Below are 19530 nucleotides of genomic sequence, written 5' to 3'. Positions count from 1 at the left end.
TTGTAGGCATAAATTGATAATGGAGGATAGGGGAATGCATAGTTACTCCCTCTTGGAACTTGGTGCTCTCTAAATTCATAAAAAGTAACTAAGCAATTTGTGTAGCCGTAATCATGCATTCTAAATTCTTTTGACTTGCTTCTTTAGCATTATGTACTAGTTATGGCTTAGATGCTCATTGCGCGCGGCAGCAAAAGCAGAAAAATAAGGGGATTAAAAAAGGCAAAAGAAAAAAAAAACACGAGTGAGAGAGAAAGGTGAAGAACATGTTATGTGGTAGGAGAGTGTACGTCATAGTTTTTTATTCTTTTACATGGTATATTAATTTGTACCGAATTGTTTTCTTTTTCCTTTATCCCAAACAATTGAAAAACATTTTATTCTCTGGGCACCATGGTGCAGAATAATATGAACGACCTGTCGTACCAAAACTCGTGCGACCAGTGAATAAGCAGGACCACCTTACCAAGCTAATTAGGCAATTGTATGCAGAAGCTTTTTTTTTTTTTTTTTCCTTCTCCTTTTTAACCGTAAGGGTGCGTTTGATTCGCATTATCTTTTTAAGATTTCTAGTAATCTAACAGGAATAACAAAATATGACGGTGTTTTGCTAAGTGCACTAAGTAATCTAGTTAGTAATATTAGATTTACTTGGGAATGAGATTCATCCCAAATTACTAATCTCATTCTCTTGAGAGAGTGTGGTATCTTCATATTAATGGATTGGGATAATCATAATATATCTAATCTTTTTCTTTCTTCCTATCCGCCGGATAGTTACTATTATTTTTTTTTACACTCTAACCTCATATCTCTCTTTAAACTTATCTTTTTCTCTCTAAACTCCAATTCTTTTTCTCTCTCTAAATTAAACTCTCTCTCCCCTTTTTTCCCCTAAAATCTCAATTCTCTCACTCCCTCTAATCTCGACTCTATTTCTCTTCCTATTTCTTTAATTATGCTTTCTCTCTCTAACCTATGTTCTTTCTCCCCTTTTTCTAAAAAAATATTAAATTTTTTTGTAGCATTATCTAAAATTAATTAAAGAAATAAATAAATTAATTGTATATTTTTTTGTAATCTTAAATAACATGACTAAATAATATGACCGTACGAACCAAACACAGTAATACCACATTTTTAGTAATAGAATGAATATGAATAAAATTTTCGGACATCTTTTTATTTCTAGTAATTTTTTATAGTGCGAACCAAACGCACCCTAAGAGGCATCTAAAGAGATGAGAACAATAATCCTATATACTTCTGAACTATGCAGTTTTAGTACCTTCATTTCCTTTCCATGAATAGAGTAACATGCAGTGAGTTTTGGATCTATCTCGGCATTGGTAGAATGAAAAATTGGCAATGGGATCTCTTTGGCTATGCAGCGAGGGGCTTTCCTGAAGGGTGTAGTTGGAGGAAGATTACTGGTGACTAGTACTGAAAGAAATAGATAGATGCCTTATGCCCGCCTTAGAAAAGTTATTGACGCAACGGACATTCACAACAGAAAATTTGATTAATTCACATAGGCAATTCAAAGCTTCATATAAATTAATCAGCGCGTCAACAAATGATCTAAGGAAAAAGGAAAAAAAAAAAAAAAAACAGATGAAATAGTATCTAAAGTTTTAAACTTAAAAAAAAATGAAATTTTGAATTAACATTTCGGCTCTGATTTGATGAAAGAGGCGAGGCTCTGGCTCTATCACTGGGGACGGGGGGAGGACATCACCACATCAAGTGTCGGTTGGCCAGGCAAGATGGCAACTGGAGACGGCTGCCGATGTTGACGTGTGACGACAACCTTTTGATTAGTAGAAAGATAAAGTCAAGCTATGCTATGAATACTCAAGTGCGAAAAATTCTAAAAAACAACGGATATATTAGTGACGTGACGTAATAAATTAATCAAATTAATTTTTTTGAGAATATATGTTCTATCATGATTGTAAAAAAGTATTTTTATTATATTTTTGTTTGAAAAGATGAAATGCGATTGGCTTGTTATTGATGACGTGGTGTAAGTGTGACAGTGTAGAATTCCTCCCCAAGTGCACCCCTATCAGAAATACTTTATATGCTTAATTCACTGTTCATCAGTTTGCCGACGAAGTTGATATAATAATTGATATAATTGATCAAACTCACGTCCAACGAAGTTGCTCACCGACGACCCTTCGGTACACTGTGGGTTGTGTACATTAAGAGAGCACGTGTAAGCGTATCTCGTTGAGAGCATTGCTTAGAACTTAGAAGTGTCAAATCACGGTCATTTTCCAAACATTAGATAAGTAAGATTGATCAAATATTTTGTCTAAATTAACATTCATAGCTAGAATATTTTAAATGCCAGCAAAGTTTAACTTAGTCGAAACTGTTTGTTTTGATTATATCAATTCACATTGTCTTAATTTTAATTTTATCCTATTAATTTCAAACATATTTGACTGTGCTAATACACCATCAAATATTATCATCCTTACTATTACTAAAAGTGTAATAAAATTTTTGTTAATTATTATTAATAAGTGAGTATTAATATTAATTTAATATTCGTAGAACTGTACTACTATAAATGGATTGGATTTTGAAAATTATATGCTGTAGATGCCAATGATCTATCGTTCGAATTTTATGAAGTTGACGGATTTAACCAATTCGGTCTTCGTGTGATCTGGGCCGTCCAATCTCTTCAAGGTACGTGTATATCAATCAATCATTTTCGCCTGGATTTTACGTGATTTGAGCAGGCGGAAACTCCACAGGGAAATTAAACAAAATTTCGACGGTGGGGCCCAGGTTGAAGGATGACGTCACAAGGTTAGCTTCTACGGCCCGCCATTGGCTACAACTCCACCACCCACGACGAATTAATTAAAAGGAATCTTAACACACCCGTTGGCAGTAGTTTCCATAAAGAGTGGCCCCCGTAAGTTGAGGAAATTACCTTTTCACCCCCGCACAAGTGTGTGCTCCCCCACCTACACAAGCCCAGGACGCAGCAACGTTACTCCCACTTTGCTGATGATCACGTGATGCACGTGAGCTTGCCACCACTTCACTATGCACGAGCGTTTACTCCTCTCTATTACTAGTCACTCCATTGGAACGTCCAATGTGGAGTTTAATGTGGGCCTATTTGTTATCTATAAACTTTTAATAAGTTTTCACAAATTAAAAATGATTGCAATACGTGGACAAGAACATTGTTGTCTGCTGTGACGCTCAAATTTGTATCTGTGCAATATGAAATTTCTGTTCTTTAGAAGAATATGCTCACCTCGAAGAGGCATACCGTCCAATTACACTCGGAGCAGCTGCTTGGTGAATTAGGTCTTTAATCAAAAGTTATTGAGATAAGAAAGTCGAGTTTTCAATTCAGATTTTACATGGACTTATAGTAAAGCACAATTTTTCGATGAAAATTAATAATATTAAAGAATCAAGGTTAAGTAATTTTTATATAGTTGTGTACATAATTATGTGCATTTTGTCACATTAAAGTGTCGTATGCTGTGACAATTATAGTTGAAAGTGAGAATAGGCTAGGGCTCCTATAGTTGGTAGCAACTCATGAATTGCTATGCTACCTAACCTACCGCTCATGAAATTGTCATGACTAAAGTATTAATATGACATGGCTGGAAATGAAAATGTCACCAGCCGTTCCTAGTGGAAGTGGCAAAGGATCTGTTGTTTGGTACTAGATATTCCAAATTTGAATTCTAGTTAATTCATATTTTCAGTTAAGTTTATTTCTAAATGAAATGAATGAAACAGATAATATGCTAACTATCTCTCAAAAAAAAAAGAAAAAAAAAGAAAACAATGTGGCATTTAAGATCATTTTATCAAGCTCCTTATCCTATTGGTAAGACATCATGTTGAGAAATTTAATCATAGTCTTTCTTTTGACATATGTTATTTACATAAGACTTATAGGTGATTCATACCTAAGGGAGAAATTCTATTGTGCTATCATCATATTACATGACATGTCTTACCCTAACTCGCTAATATAAAAAGAATGGGACTCTGGAAATTAATCTTATAATGCAAGTAAATTTTTTATATTTTTTCCTTTTCCCGAATAATATGGTATTTATTTTGAGTTGATAGAACAATGATACGATGCATTGACTAGATAGTGGAAGTGAAAAATCTGAGGAGCTTCATATCCATTATCTGGACACACCTGTTTCGGAAGTGCAAATTGAGCGAGGAAATCTTAATAGATTCTTCTAAAGGTGCAAAACTAAATTGTATTAGAGAATGTTAATTGTGTACTTGTTATCTATTGAGGTTTGGTTAAGAAATAGCAATCACCATTGATTGTACCAACATGTGTTAGATGGAACTACTCGGTACATCCTAGGGACCTTACACCATCTCCAGTTCCATATGCTAATTACAGAGAGTGTAGGAAATCTCTCTTGTCGCATTGTTACCCTTGTTATGGCTAGCTTCAATTTGATCACATTCTACACAATCAAACAGGTGTTCTAGATTTGAGACTTGGATTGTAACAGGATTGAGAAATCAAACAAAAAATCCGGCTAGATTCAGTATAGATAGGATCTAAATTAACATTAGTCTTCAACTTGATCTAACCAGTTCAAATTGTAACCCTAATAATCGCCAAGCAAACGCTATCTATATATCAAAACAATCTCTCCATCTTTTATTTTTTTATATTAATCTTTTCATGTTCCTGATTATTTAATGCTAAAGATATAAAAATAAAATTATATGAACTATTGGATAGATTTAAGTCTAAAACTACATCCAATTTTTCATCTGTAACAGTGTAAGTAGCATTGCTCATAATCATTTCAGCCTCAATTTCCAACTAAACATCAAACACTCTTTTGCATTCTTTGGTTTAACCGATGTGGTCCGTACGATTAGTCCCTATGCGGATGATCAGAACCCGATGAGCATGCAATAATATTTTATATATATATATATATATATATGAAAGAGCCCAATAGGAACAATCATTATAGTCCCTACCGAGCCGTGACAATTAATATTTGTGAGCAGTATAGGCCCCTGTCGCAACCGACCCCTCCACCCCCCGCCCCCAATCGCTGTCGTGGGCCCACGTTCCGGCCCACGAACCCGGAAACACCGGTCACACCGTTTTCAGCATGGCATTCTCGTAAATTTTCCGCGACTCTGAGGGCGATATTTCAGGAGGAGCAAGTGGACGCGGATGAGGACAAGGCAACCGGGAACTTCCGGTCACTTCCGTCCACCGACACTCTGCCAGTCACCGCAGACCGCTGAGGAGGGACCACGGAACGGAACCGCTGCTTCGCCACTCTGTTGGTCATCGGGAGTATCCTCACTGCCCGGTAACCATAAATATCCTGTGTCGCTACATCTTTTCTTTTCACTTCGATTCTCCTGGGAAAGTCGCAAAGATTGATACAAAGGAGGTGACGGGACTCCGCTCCTTTAAAAAACTCCCACCCTCCCTCTCTCTCTCTCTCTCTCTCTCTCTCTCTCTCTCTCTCTCTCTCTCTCTCTATATATATATATATATATATATATATATATATATATATTNTCCTCTCGTATCACTTCTCTCTCCACACTAACGGCCATAAACTTCACACAACAACAAATTGCGCAGAGAAAGAGAGAGAGAGAGAGAGAGAGCGAGAGAGAGAGAGAGGAGCTCTGTGAGTATCTCGCTAATTATCTATCTCTCTTTTCTTTTTTATTCTGAATATTTTCATTTATATTTTTACAGCATCCTTTCTTGATACTTGAACGAATCAAATAGTGTTTTCCGTTGCTTTTTCTCTCTTAATTTGCGGTAAATTATGCGAGATCCCATTCTTGGATGATCCCCGTTGTTTGGTCGTGGCGCCTCGGAGGTGCATTTTTTTTTTTTTTTCAATCCGTCCCCTTTTTCGTATGTTTCCATGTTGGATTATAGATTAGGATCGAATGATTTCAACTTGAACAGGGTTGAATTTCTTGGTTTATCCGTTAATTTTATGAGTTCTTGGAAGCACATTGATATGTATAGATCAACATTTGAAGAACTTGGATGAGATAGTTGCTAAATTGGCAGAATCTTGCATCTTTTGTGGTTCTTTTAGTAGATTTGGGAGGTATTTGTACATTTATTGACAAAATTAGTGGATGTTGCAGCTTTTCTGATTTCTATTCGGTAAGATCTTCTATTGTGGTTGGAAGTTAGAAGTGTGATCAAATCTCTAGATTGGAACAATATTTTCGGCCTTCAACTTATTTTATAGGAACAAGTGAAATCACATCCCAGGTGGAATATAAATTATAGATGGTAAGACATTTCAAGGAGAAAATATTAAACTCCTACCTTTCAATCAGACAGAGAAATTTTTCATACTGAATAAGTTGTCGGTATAACTTATTCCAACATTCAAACAAAACCTTAGAATGCAATTTGGTCCCTAGCATCTTTTTTTTTTTTTTTCTTTTGTGAATGTTATTTGTTAAGTATTGAGGATTTGGTTTATTTTGTTCAATTATTCTATATTTTGCGTTGATCTTAGTAGCATATTCGGGATAGTAACTCAAATTAGTTCATATAGGCTGACAAGTTGGGTTGTGGATGTTGATCACTGAAATTCACTCCATTGATTCAGCCATATCTTTTTTTTTTTCTTTTTCCTTTTCTAAATCTCGATGCATTCTCATGAAAAGTGATATTGAAGTGTTGGAGTGATATTGTCTTGTTTATCTGAATTGTAAGTATTTGTAACGTGGCATATTTCAACATTAACATGAGATGCGACTATATTTCACTTTATCACATCAGTATGCAAATCATGACTAAATAGCAAAAAATATCCGTGTTATCTAGTCTAACGTCAAGAGAGAAAGCCAGTAGCAGTGCTTTGATGCTGAGGCACCAGGTCCGTCATATATAGTCGCGTACTCTGGAGATTAACTTGTACTAGGCAGAGTAAATACAACAATTTGAAATGTGTGATTTAGTTTTACATATGAAACTCACATCTGTTTCAAATGTTGTAGATTCTTTCATTGTAGAATGAAATTTGTTTCCGAAATTCTCCTGCTATATGTTGTTATATTGCTTTTCGCTTGTTTATGGTTTGTTATGAAAGATGTATATTTAGCATAATCATTAGGTAGTAAGGATCAATTTTATCGGAATTATCACAACTATAATTATGATATATTACGCATTTTTTTTTAATTTGGTTACATATCCTGCTACTGGTATCCTTCGCTGTTCCTGGGGTTAAGTTCAATAACCTGTTCCAAAAAAAACTGTTTATCAAAATCCAGCATACACTTAATTGCACATAAAATTTTGGTAAATCTCATTGGAATAAATTTGTATTAAATAGGTGGAGCTACTACATTAAGTTTGACACTGAAAAAGTGCTCATTAATTTTGAACTACTAATTATTTAAATTTCTGGAGCGAAAACTTATGTTCAAAATTCATCTACAAGACCATAATTTGCCTGGTAAGTGCATTAAAAGCTTCACAAAGATGTATATAAACATCATTGCAATGATGTGCATAGGTATCAAGTGGTGATAAAGATTGTTGGTTATGGGTGCCAAAGAGAATGCGGAGGAAAGGGATGACCGTTTAAGCGACATGGAAAAGGAAGCAAAACAAGGCAAGGATGTTGAGTCTGATTATGAGCCAGCAAGAGATTCTCTCTCATCTCAAGGGGAGATGCAGAGTAATGAAGAAACCAAGGTAAAACGAGCTTCAAGGGTTCCCAAGAAGCTCGCTAAAAAAGAGTCAACAGACAGCTATCCTCGTGCCTCAAGAGTTAGTTCAAATCGTCAGGGTGGCAGCAAGCTGCAGTATAAGACCTCCAACAATACTCGAAAGAAATCAGAGAAACCAGATAAACCTGCTTCTGCTTCTACTAATACCAAAAATCTTGACAGTAAGAAATCAGAAAGCGTGAAAGTTCCTTCCAGGCCTTCATCAGATGTGTCTGAAGAAACTGATGACAAGACTGATGATAAGACCATCGAAGAGGTTAAGGAGATTGATGTGGATGAGGCTCCCAATTGTGATCAAAGTGTTGGAACAGACGATGAAACAATTGATACAGAAGAGAATGTTATGGATGATGATAAGGAGAGCGCATATCAAAAGATTGAGGAGATGGAATTGAGAATTGAAAAGCTGGAGCAGGAGCTTAGGGAAGTAGCTGCTCTTGAGGTTTCTCTTTACTCCGTAGTTCCTGAGCATGGAAGTTCGGCGCATAAGGTTCACACGCCAGCACGGAGGCTTTCTAGGTTGTATATTCATGCTTGCAAATATTGGTCGCCAGATAAGAAGGCTACTGTTGCAAAAAACACGGCTTCTGGGCTTGTTCTGATTGCCAAGTCTTGTGGTAATGATGTCTCAAGGTAAAAGTAGGTTGCCTTTTCGCTAAATCAGTGGAGAGTCCTTGTACATTCTCAAGTTGCAACTCAGACCTTATAGTTAACTCAACTACTTTGGTCCTTGAACTTTCTTATGTATTGCGATTCCATGCTTTACCTTCCAAAAGATCTAGTTTTTCTTGTAAGTGACCATTTAACCCCTTATCCTGAAAATGGCTTATTACATTTGACTGCCAACAGGGTTGAAAGGTAATTGTAGAACAAGTGTCAATGGATATTGTAATTTCGTTAACAATCAGGGATGAAATTGCTATATATATGAAAGTTCTCAGATAGGCTCGTAAATGTTTTGTTGAAAAGTTTAGGGACCAAGTTACAACATCAAGGTTGAATAAGACAATCTAAACATTCTACTCTTTATATTTTTAATGAGATTTTCATTCTAAATGTTCTTTACATATTTCTGCATCCTGGATTAACATTTTTTTTTTTGGGGCTTTATTGAAGGTTGACATTTTGGTTGTCAAACACAGTTGTCCTGAGAGAGATCATTTCCCAAACATTTGGTAATTTATTGCAATCAAATCCAGTCCTGAAGGCTGTTGAATCTAACGGGAATGCGAAAAAGTTTGATGGAAAGTCAACTCCATCGAGATGGAAAAACAGTTCTGGTAGCAAGCAAGCAAAAAAGTTCACTGCCATGCAACTCGCAGATGACTGGCAAGAGACTGGCACGTTTACAGTTGCCCTAGAAAAGATCGAGTCTTGGATCTTCTCCCGAATAGTTGAGTCAGTATGGTGGCAGGTAAAATTATATTCCTGTACTTATTTTCCTTGTGACATCATAGCATGCTGGCTATTAGGTAATATTTCAACGTTGACTTGACCACTAATTTGATTTTGTCAACATTTTAATCTTCTTGATGTTTTAATATACTTCCTGAATATGTGCATTGGTGTTCGGGCTGCAAAGAATATGAAAACAATTGGAGGAAAAATTAATAAAATTGGAAAACTTGACATGTACTAGTTCAGTTTTATTAAAATGATCCACTAATTCATATGGGCTTATGAAAAGAGAATTTTTGTTCTGTTTGTCTAGTTATCATAAGATTTCGATAACGTCATGATTGAGGCTACAATTTATTGCAGGAAAAATTATTACATACAATACTTTGGTTCTTTCTTTCTGAGGTGGTAAAAACATTGTAGAGCTTCAATGCGGACATAGCAAAAAATTAGCACTAGATGGTAGGTAATGACTAATGAGAAATTTAGGCTTGATAGTTATTATCTTGTGTAGTGAATGTCCAGTGATGAAGAACATAGCAGAAAAAGAGCCGCCGATGTACTTGCATAATAAATAGGAGATATTTGTATTTACAGAAAGCACCTCTGCTGTCTGTATTACATTGATATGATAATTAGGAGTTCGTTTACATTGTGCTCTTCAGAAATTCAATATTTCATCATGTTATGTGCTGTGTATATTTAGTAGTCTCCCTCAGGGCTGTAACATGGACTATGAATGAACTTAAAACAGTTAATTTTTAACTAGTCCGGCCGCATACTATGTCTATAAAAGTTTGATGAAAGTAGGAAAGTATAGCCTCTTAAGTTTCAGAGATTGCACAAAAAATTGTTAGCAAGAAGTAATTTTCTAGATCATCAATTTTTGCTTTTCTGTTCATTTTATTGTGGTTGATAATTTTCTTTCTGCATAACTTCTGAAAGATGGTTCTCATGCTTCTAGGCATTAACCCCCCACATGCAATCTCCAGTGGAGGATTTATACACAACAAAATCTTTTGGGAAAGTGTTAGGACCAGCTTTGGGCGATCAGCAGCAAGGGAGCTTCTCTATTAACCTTTGGAAGAGTGCATTTCATGATGCCTTTACCAAGATCTGTCCGCTACGTGCTGGAGGACATGAGTGTGGTTGTTTGCCTGTACTGGCGAGAATGGTATGGTTAAGAAGAGTAAATAGCCGTTATCTTAGTATTTGTCCTTTGATAAATGTCATTGATAGAATTATTTTAAGCAAAATTTTCTCACGTCAAATTGCTTACTTGCAATGATGGATATCAAAGTTACCACTAAACTTGTTAACCAAGATAAAAGCAAATTGAATTGTTGACCCAAGTGACTAGTAACCTGCGCCTAATTGAAGTTCACTGGAGCCAGATCCGATGTCCTGCTCATTGCTTTTATTGAACCATTTCATTGGATACTGGTGAAGCTCAAGTGCTTGTTTTTGTGAATTTATTTGTTTATTCATGTACATTTGTACTTACGTAGTTAGGCATCTAGTAGATGCCTTTTTTTACCTCTTGCAAAGTAAGCTGGCTCCAATATCTCAATCCTGTTATATTATGTTCTAGGCAATAAGAACTCCAGCAATTTTTAACTTCTTTTGGAAAGTTAAATCCCATACCTCTTAATTGTCATTAGGTGATGGAACAATGTGTAGCCCGGTTAGATGTCGCAATGTTTAATGCCATTCTGCGTGAATCAGAAAGTGAGATACCGACAGATCCTGTCTCCGATCCTATTGTTGACCCAAAAGTTCTGCCAATTCCAGCTGGGGATTTAAGCTTTGGATCCGGTGCACAGCTGAAAAATTCTGTAAGTACCTCATTCAGCTAACCTTCATGCTTTACTGGCAAAGAGTTTCTTTTGCCTTTCTAGATCAAGGGCACCATCCTTTTCTGTGAAGCTTCCTTTAACCTCAAAGACCTATATCACTTCTAATGGATGAGGAGGATAAGAAAAAAAATTCCTGTGCACGGTAACCTATTCATAATCATACCCTGGCAATAAACACTTGACAAAAAAACAGTTTAGAACCCTTTTCTGATATAAGATCTAGAAATACTCAAAAAGTTCTGAAGGACCATTATATTTACAAAACCCAGCTGGTTTGGTTAATGTGATGGCTGAATACAGAATTGTGTTCTTGAAGTAGGCAATGAATTGAAATGATGCAAATATTCAACGAATGCCACTATGCAGATTGGCAATTGGTCCAGATGGTTGACAGATCTGTTTGGTATGGACGATGATGATCCTAGAATAGATGGTCAAATTGCTGAAGAGTATGATGACAGACGACTGAGCAGTGAATCGAAATCCTTTCATCTACTCAATGAGTTGAGTGACCTCTTGATGCTCCCAAAGGACATGCTTCTCGAGAGGACTATCAGAAAAGAGGTTGGTCTCTTTCACTTTTAGTTGCTCCTTTCTTTAAAAAAAAAAAAAGAATGTGAAACTTTCTCATTATGTTATCTCCTTTTGATTTAATTTTTTGCATGGACTTAATGTTTTGTTTCTTCCTGGATGAGCATTCAAGGTCTGTCCTTCGATTGGCTCGTCCTTGGTTACTCGGATTCTATGCAATTTCACACCTGATGAGTTCTGTCCAGATCCTGTTCCTGGTTTAGTCCTCGAGGAACTCAATTCTGAGGTACTTCCGTCTTTTCTTCTATCCACTTTCCTACCTATGGTTTAGCCTTATTAATTGAAACAGATTGTATATGCAACTCTTCATGAAAAAGTTTGTTGTTTTGAGCAAATCTTTCTGTTGTAGTTTGCTATGTACTCTTAGTTCTACTCACACATAGTAACCATTCTTGAAGTCTGATGATTATTTGTCTGCCTGTCATGCAGAGCATGCTGGAGCGTTTGTCAGACAAAGATCAAATCAGTAGTTTCCCACGTTCTGCGGCTCCTATCACTTACCAGCCACCTTCACCGTCCGATGTGGCTGAGAAGGTGGCCGATGCAGGAGGAAAGGCTGAGTTGGACAGAAGGGCATCGATGGTCCAGAGGAGGGGGTATACTAGCGATGATGATCTGGACGACCTAGATTCTCCCCTCACTTCCATAATAGATAAGACCCCTCCCGTTTCCCCATCTTTTGGAAATATGGCAGATGCTACACAAAAGGAAAGATCACAAGCAAATGCGAGATACAAGCTCCTTCGAGAAGTATGGTCCGGATGAATATAACTTGCGATGTTCTCTGAGACTTAGGGTTTCTTGTTATGGTCTTGTAGAGATGAAGGATTGGAGGTTGAAGAAATGAGGCACTATAAAGTCAACATATATTGAAAATTACGGCAACAGCTTCAAAGAGTGGATGATCCTTCTTTCCTGGCGTCAGGTTGGCTGCAAAGCTTATGGAAAGATGGTGCCATACAGATCAGGTTTCAGGCTAGCACATGATTTAAACATGTAATTTTGTGTGTTCCTAAATAGATTCTATTGGAAGATGGAAATATTTGACTTCACAGAACCACTATAATTGAGTGTTGCACCCTGTAAGGTTATAGTTTGCTGGCTTGCACCTATAAACACTACGATTGATCCTTCTTCCAGGCAAAGTTGAACGAGGTAGAACGTGGGGTTAGATGATAAGAGTTTCAGAGAAGTGTTTTAGCACTATGGATACTGAATGCTGCAACGTATATCAGCTATCATAGCATGTGCTAACAAGAAATTAGACGTATAAAAGAAAGGGTGCAAAAGAGAAAGAACTTGAATCAGCTTCACAAATAAATTATGTTATTAGGACACTGCATAACCAAACATTGAGAGAGTCAACCACACAAAGTCGAACTAAATTGAAAAAAAGTTGAACTAAATTTAAAAGTAACAAAATTTAAAAGTACAAAAGCACAAACATAATATTTTAACCCATCAGCCAGACAACTAATATTGTTGTAAAGGTAAAAAACCAAAATCCAACAAATAAAAGAAATTGAGTAGGAGAGAAGATTATGTTCTACTTAAATGCGTGAGGCAAACTCAACGAGTATCACAGTTGCAAGCATTTTAAGCTTAGTCCAAATTTCACTGAAAGAAGACAAAACAAAGATCCACTGCATTAATGACTACTAACAAGGAAATTTAATCATCGGCTTCATCGACAATCTTAGTGCCCAACCCTTTGAACCCCTCTGGTGGGACCTCAGCAACGGTGACCAAGGAGTAGAGCTCTTCCTTAGCATCTTCCTCATCGTTCCTCTTGCGAGCAATCCTCACACGAACCCGCCTCGGTACACTCCGGACCCCTCTGCTCCATATGTGCTTGTTCAACTTCACATCAACTCTGACATCCGTGGTACCCATTGCCTTCTGTGCAAATTTCCGTATCTCCTTAATGGCCTTGGGAGCCATCTTTTTGAAAGTGCTGCTCAAGCATTAAAAAGAGCCTAAGCATCATAGAGCAGAAGCAGAAGCACACAGCCTAGAGAAATAACTAAAAGAAATTTGAATCCTAGGTCCAACACCAAATGTAAGCCTCAATGCCAAACAGTAACCATTAACCAGTTTGAGTTTTGCCACAAGTTGAAACATAAAAATCATAAAATATATATTTCTACCCAACAAATATCCATAACAACCCAGTTTAAGTTGTAGTACCACATAATATCCCTGATTTTTTTTTATATTCCAGCATACGACCTTGTTCTATCTAGGTTATGCATACAAGGTCCCACATCAAAAATTCAAATTATTCTGGGACTATACATTTTACCACTACAAAAGGTAGAACCTCTATTACGTGCAGTGTAATATATAATATGACAATTAACCTGAAGCATTTAATAGCAAAATCCATAAATTAAAGATTAATGATGGTTGATTAAGTTGAAAGGAACTCGTGAAAACCCTCAAATGAGCATACTATTACCTGACATCTATTCTTTCACATAATGCTTGATGATTTCTTCTATACAGCACATACAGGACCAATAACATGCTTCGGAAGAACTCAACATATCTCCAGATAAATTCAATTGGTAAAATATGAGATGCAAAATATGAGATAGATTACTTAGATTACTGTAAGTTCAGAAGCAGAAATGTGTCTTTACCTTCAAAAGGCAAAATATGAGATAGATTACTTAGATTACTGTAAGTTCAGAAGCAGAAATGTGTCTTTACCTTCAAAAGGCAAAATATGAGATAGATTACTTAGATTACTGTAAGTTCAGAAACAGAAATGTGTCTTTACCTTCAAAAGGCAATACTTGCAAAAATGTAAAAGAACAAAATTTAATAGCTAAGTTTCTCGAGTCTAAATTTAGTAGTAATAATAATAACTGTACTGAAGTTTTACGGCTGATTACAAATCACGTGTACCACATATAACTCACCAGAACAGTATGCTAGCAAATTATTGTACTTAAACACTTCCATGCTAAAAAAATCTATGTAATATACATAAAAGAAGCAAATTGTGGAGCACACCAGATTTCTTTTTTTTTCCAAGTCCTACAATTTGAAGTCATTACTTTTCCTACGTTATTAGTGACAAACATGTTATAGGATAACATCAACTATACATAATATTTTTTAAAAGAATTTCACAAGTAACTAATAATTTCAGCAATGCAGGGTACTACCGTATTGATTGTTTTCCCGCCTTCCTCATATTTGGCCAAAAGACAACAAAATGCATGAAGGAGATGAAACTGGCTCCCCATCCTCATGAGAAAGTGACTAGTTAAGCATTTATACAAACCTAAACAGGTTAATATTTATAGGCCCATCCGACAACATAATAAGAACAAGATGCAGCATGTAATGAAATAAAAAAAAGGGGCAGATGAGAACCCTTTCTATTGCTCAAGCACAATTTGACAGACTATAGAAAGCATGGCCCTTCCAAATGAACAAGAAAAATGAAAACTAAAGATCAATGGACAAAATCAATGAACTGTAGAAATGAAAAGAGACAACCCACAAATGCTAAACATGAGATGAGTAATCATTTGCACCACAAAAGATTGTCTCCCAAAGACTATGGATATTGGCTAATAGCTGAAGTAGATAACATGATAACTTTGCATGAACCATATGAGAATTGGCCCGAATGGAAGTAATAAAGTTAACACAGAGCCAGTGTTTAAAAAAGCGCGCCCTAGGCGCGCGCCTAGGCAGGCGAGGTTGCCAAGGGGCGTGCGCCTAGGCAGCCTAGGCAAGTGCCTAGCTCTAGGCTCAAGACACACTCAATGTGTGCCTTCTTCATCTAACGGGTTGAGATATCATTCTATATACTCTAATGGGGGTTTGGATCCATATATTTATTGGTCTAATGGGTTGAAACATCTAAAATAAATCCAAAATTCTAAACTAACATAATCTAAATACTAAACAATCATCAAAATCTCTCCGCTCCTCTTCGACGTCCCTCCTCCCACTCCTCCATTGCCTCCGGCTCTCCCTCTCTCCTGCACGTCCGACTGTGGACTAATTAACATTTCTAGTGTGATGTATTTTGGCTTGGAGTCTTGAAAACTTAACTTTCATATGATCATAATGTCCTTTTAATGATCTTTGACTCAAAACGTTAATTTCTTATACATGTTACTTTTTTATGATCATGTACTTATAATTATATATTTTTTACATCAAAGTTTTCTATATGTTTTTAAATTATTAGTTACCTTTATACTGACCTTCAATTGGAGACAAAAAACTAATTTGTTCTTTAACTTTATCTGTATTATTTTATTTTTTAAAATTATCATATATATATTGCTTGGCTCTTTTCTTTTCTTCATTTTTTTTTCTTCTAAAAAGGTGATTATTTGGGTAGTTATAGAATATTTATTGTGATAATATGATTTTAAAAAGTATTTAGTGCTACTTAATAATTATTAGAAAGTATAGTAAAAAATTCCTTAGTTATTTCAACTTTCTATGAAAGTGTGCGCCTTACCTCTCTCGGGCGCACGCCTATGCCTTGCGCCTAAGCTCTAACAGCCCTTTGCGACTAGGTGGGCCTTGAGCTTTTTGGACTTTTTGGGCTTTTTTAAACACTGCACAGAGCCACAGTTTGCTTTGACACTAGTCTAATGGGATTCCTCCCCTGTACAAAAGAACTGATATATGGTTAAACGATTCCGCTCCTGTACAAAAGAATTAAACTCAAGTGTTGCCAAGTTGAAAACAACTTCGCTTCTGTTTGACTTAAGGGCGTGCATAGTACTACCTATTGCTTTTGAAAGAAAATTTTCCAGCTTCTCGTTTGAAGACATACAAACCCATTTGGCGAACCAAATATACAATGTTAAGTGCTTTCAAGAAAAAAAATCTCGTAGCAGTTTCCAACTTCTCACTCAGATCTCGCTCCTCAAACACTCTCCCCATTGTTGTTTTCTAAATATGATAATTCTAAGAAAGAAATCCCTAGCGCATGATCTGCATCGTTGAGTACCTCAAAAATTGATATATATGTAGCGTATATATGACCCCATCTCATAAAATCATCGATATATTGGATGATCCCATTCCAAGGAATCCATGAACTATGACGGATCGACCAACACAAAAACATAAATAAACCAAAACGGACAAAATCACAAGGAACACGACGAATCAAGAACTACTTAGTAAACAACACTCACAACGATCTATATTCCTAATTTTCAAACACTCCGCCTCCACTATATAGGGATCAATACAAAGCTCCAAGGAAAGGGTAAAGAACACGCATCAGAGGAACGAATGGGGGAGGGGGAGAGACAGAGAGTGGATACCATCCATGGAGGCGCTTGTGGAGGTTGATGGTGTACTCCCTCGTCACCACCTCCTCCTTCCTCCCTTTACTCGCCTTCTCCACCATCGCCGCCGCGCTCCTCTTCGTCGCCCCGCTCTCCTTTCAAAAACCCTAGTTCGTTATTGGCGGCCGACGGGAGAAACCCTAATAAATCGCTGCGAGAGGACACTTTATAGTGTGCGCGTTTACAAAAGTACCCCCGTCATTGTTCGAAATTACAATCGCGCCCCATCATTCGTGACGGCACTTTCGTAATTTAATTCTCGATCCGCCCACCAAACAACGCTAGCCCACAAATGAGTGGGCTAATGCGTGTTCATGGGCCGCGGGCAAGCACACCAATCAAAAGGCAAAGAAACAAATGGACCGAATAATACTTAAATAGACCTTAGGCCGGACCAAATTCGTATACTTTAAAACAAAAAATCTGGCCCACTAACAGTAGACATAGCTTACAGCCTTGTGGCTTTTTGCCGGATCTGAAAACATCAGGTCCAAAATATTTTGGGCCCGAATGTGCAATTCAAATTGAAATAGACTTAGGGGCGCATTAGAGTTCAGATGAACATTACTTATCTTCTGTTGCTTCTTATAACTACGAAACCGAAGTTTTTTCAATTTTATTGTTTGTTTAGCAGAAAGTTAATAGCATAAAAACAGAAGTTCCCCATCGTCAATAATTTATTATTTTATTTATTTTGTTTTTCTTTAATTGATTTCGACTTAGGGGTGGACCAACGTAAATTAAGATATTTTAGTAAAGTTTGAGTTATGACTCATGGTGAAGTTACGATGAATCGAATAATAGAAATGAATATTTCCGTTCGAAAACTACCTTATCAGTCTCCACTAACAAACACACCCTATACCAAAAAGTGAATTTATGATGAATCGGACAATAAAAGTGGGCATTTACGATTAGAAATTATTTTACCACTCTTCACTTTTGGTAAAATGAATGCACCCTATACCAAAAGGTGAAGCTGTTGTAATTGTTATTTTGAATTTTTTTTTTTTTTTTTTGAAGATCTCCAGCAATACATGCACGCGTTTCCCCTTCTGCCGAATTTGAAATTTTGCTGACAATTATACTTGGCTTAGGGTGTGTTTGGTTCCACGTAAAACTGTGAAAAAAAAAATTTTCGGTGGAAAAAAAATTTTCAGTAGAAAAAAGTTTTACATCGTTTGTGTTTGGTTTGTAAGAAAAAAAAAAAGTAATTTTCCATGACAGTTGTTTGATTGAAAAAAAAGAAAAAATAGATGAAAAACTATTTAATATATTTTTTATTATATATATTATTAGTATATTATAATTATTATATATATATTCTCTAATTATATATATTATATATTATTAATATATAATAATTATCATAATATATTTAATTATTATAATTTATATATTATATATTATATAATAAATATCATAGTTACTTCAAATGATCAAACCCTAATTTTTCAAAATTGTCAATTTTCAATAGCTATTATAGACGAGTTTTGAGTTAACGGTGTAGAAGAATCTAAAATTCTTTAAATTTGTGATAGAAATACTTTAAACTTATAGATTAAGGTTAACATTCTTGATCTTGATTTTAATAAGTCCTATACTAAAGATTTTAAAGAATTATTCAATTTCAGCGGTCCTTATTTTGATATAATTTAATTTTCAAAGTAAACGATACAGAAAAAAGCTAAAATTGTATTCCTAAAATTTATATACCCTAGGATCATACGTTAACGGTGTGGATCGTTGATTTGAACGCCCTAAGTAATCGAAAAACATGAGCCTACGACAGTACAGGTACCGGAGCTCGTACTATAGATCGAGTAGTAGCTATTCATATTATAAATATATAGATTAGGCTACTTATACTACTCTTAGTACGGGAGCTCGAACCCGTAACATATAGTGTTGTTCCGATCTTTCTACGGGCCGTCTAAATCAACGAATCCACAGCGTATAAATATGATCTAAGGGTATATGAAGTTCTTAGGGGAATAAAATTTTAGTTCTTTTCGATATCGTTAACTTAGTAAACAAATATTATGTCAAAATGGACGGTGGGAATTGAATACTCTTAAAATTTGAGCATAGACTTTTAAATTCAAGATCAAAGAATGTTAACCTTAATCGTATATAGTTTAAAGAATTTTCTAATCAAAAATTTTGAAGAAAATTTAGATTCTTCTACAACCGTTAACTCCAAACCGTCATAATAGCCATTGAAATTTGAACAATTATTGAATGTTTTGATCATAAAGTAAACTATGTCGAAAAAATATAAATTTTATTTCTAAACATTTAAATACCCTAATCAGTTTTAACGGTGTGGATCGTGGGATTGAAGCCGAAGACGAAACACACTATTAAGTGTAACGGGAGCATCGCCTGTACTATAGAAGTACTAGGTAAGCCGGACTCTATATATATTATGATATATATATATATAAAATTTATTTTTTATATAATATATTATTATATATTTATTTATAAATATATAATAATTATTTATATATTAAATATATATTTTATTATATATAATATTATATTATATAATATTCTTATTATATATATAA

At 35.6% G+C, this 19530-nt stretch overlaps 2 protein-coding genes across 2 annotated transcripts; one reads left to right on the top strand and one right to left on the bottom strand.

Annotated features, from left to right (window-relative positions):
- LOC109706234 lies at positions 7560-12760 on the top strand. Its single transcript, XM_020227034.1, has 7 exons — positions 7560-8409; positions 8893-9190; positions 10139-10348; positions 10836-11009; positions 11397-11594; positions 11734-11847; positions 12051-12760. The coding sequence occupies exons 1-7, from the start codon at positions 7589-7591 to the stop codon at positions 12384-12386; spliced, it is 2151 nt and encodes a 716-aa protein (XP_020082623.1). The 5' UTR covers positions 7560-7588; the 3' UTR covers positions 12387-12760.
- On the bottom strand, positions 13073-17109 carry LOC109706254 (60S ribosomal protein L31). The gene is made up of 2 exons (XM_020227050.1): positions 16934-17109; positions 13073-13575 (listed from the first exon to the last, which is right to left on the bottom strand). The coding sequence occupies exons 1-2, from the start codon at positions 17017-17019 to the stop codon at positions 13293-13295; spliced, it is 369 nt and encodes a 122-aa protein (XP_020082639.1). The 5' UTR covers positions 17020-17109; the 3' UTR covers positions 13073-13292.

This window comes from Ananas comosus, linkage group 2, assembly GCF_001540865.1.
Source record: "Ananas comosus cultivar F153 linkage group 2, ASM154086v1, whole genome shotgun sequence".
In the NCBI taxonomy this organism is placed as follows: domain Eukaryota; kingdom Viridiplantae; phylum Streptophyta; class Magnoliopsida; order Poales; family Bromeliaceae; genus Ananas; species Ananas comosus.
The sequence above is the reverse complement of the archived record's forward strand: the minus strand, read 5'-3'. Positions and strand labels throughout refer to the sequence as shown.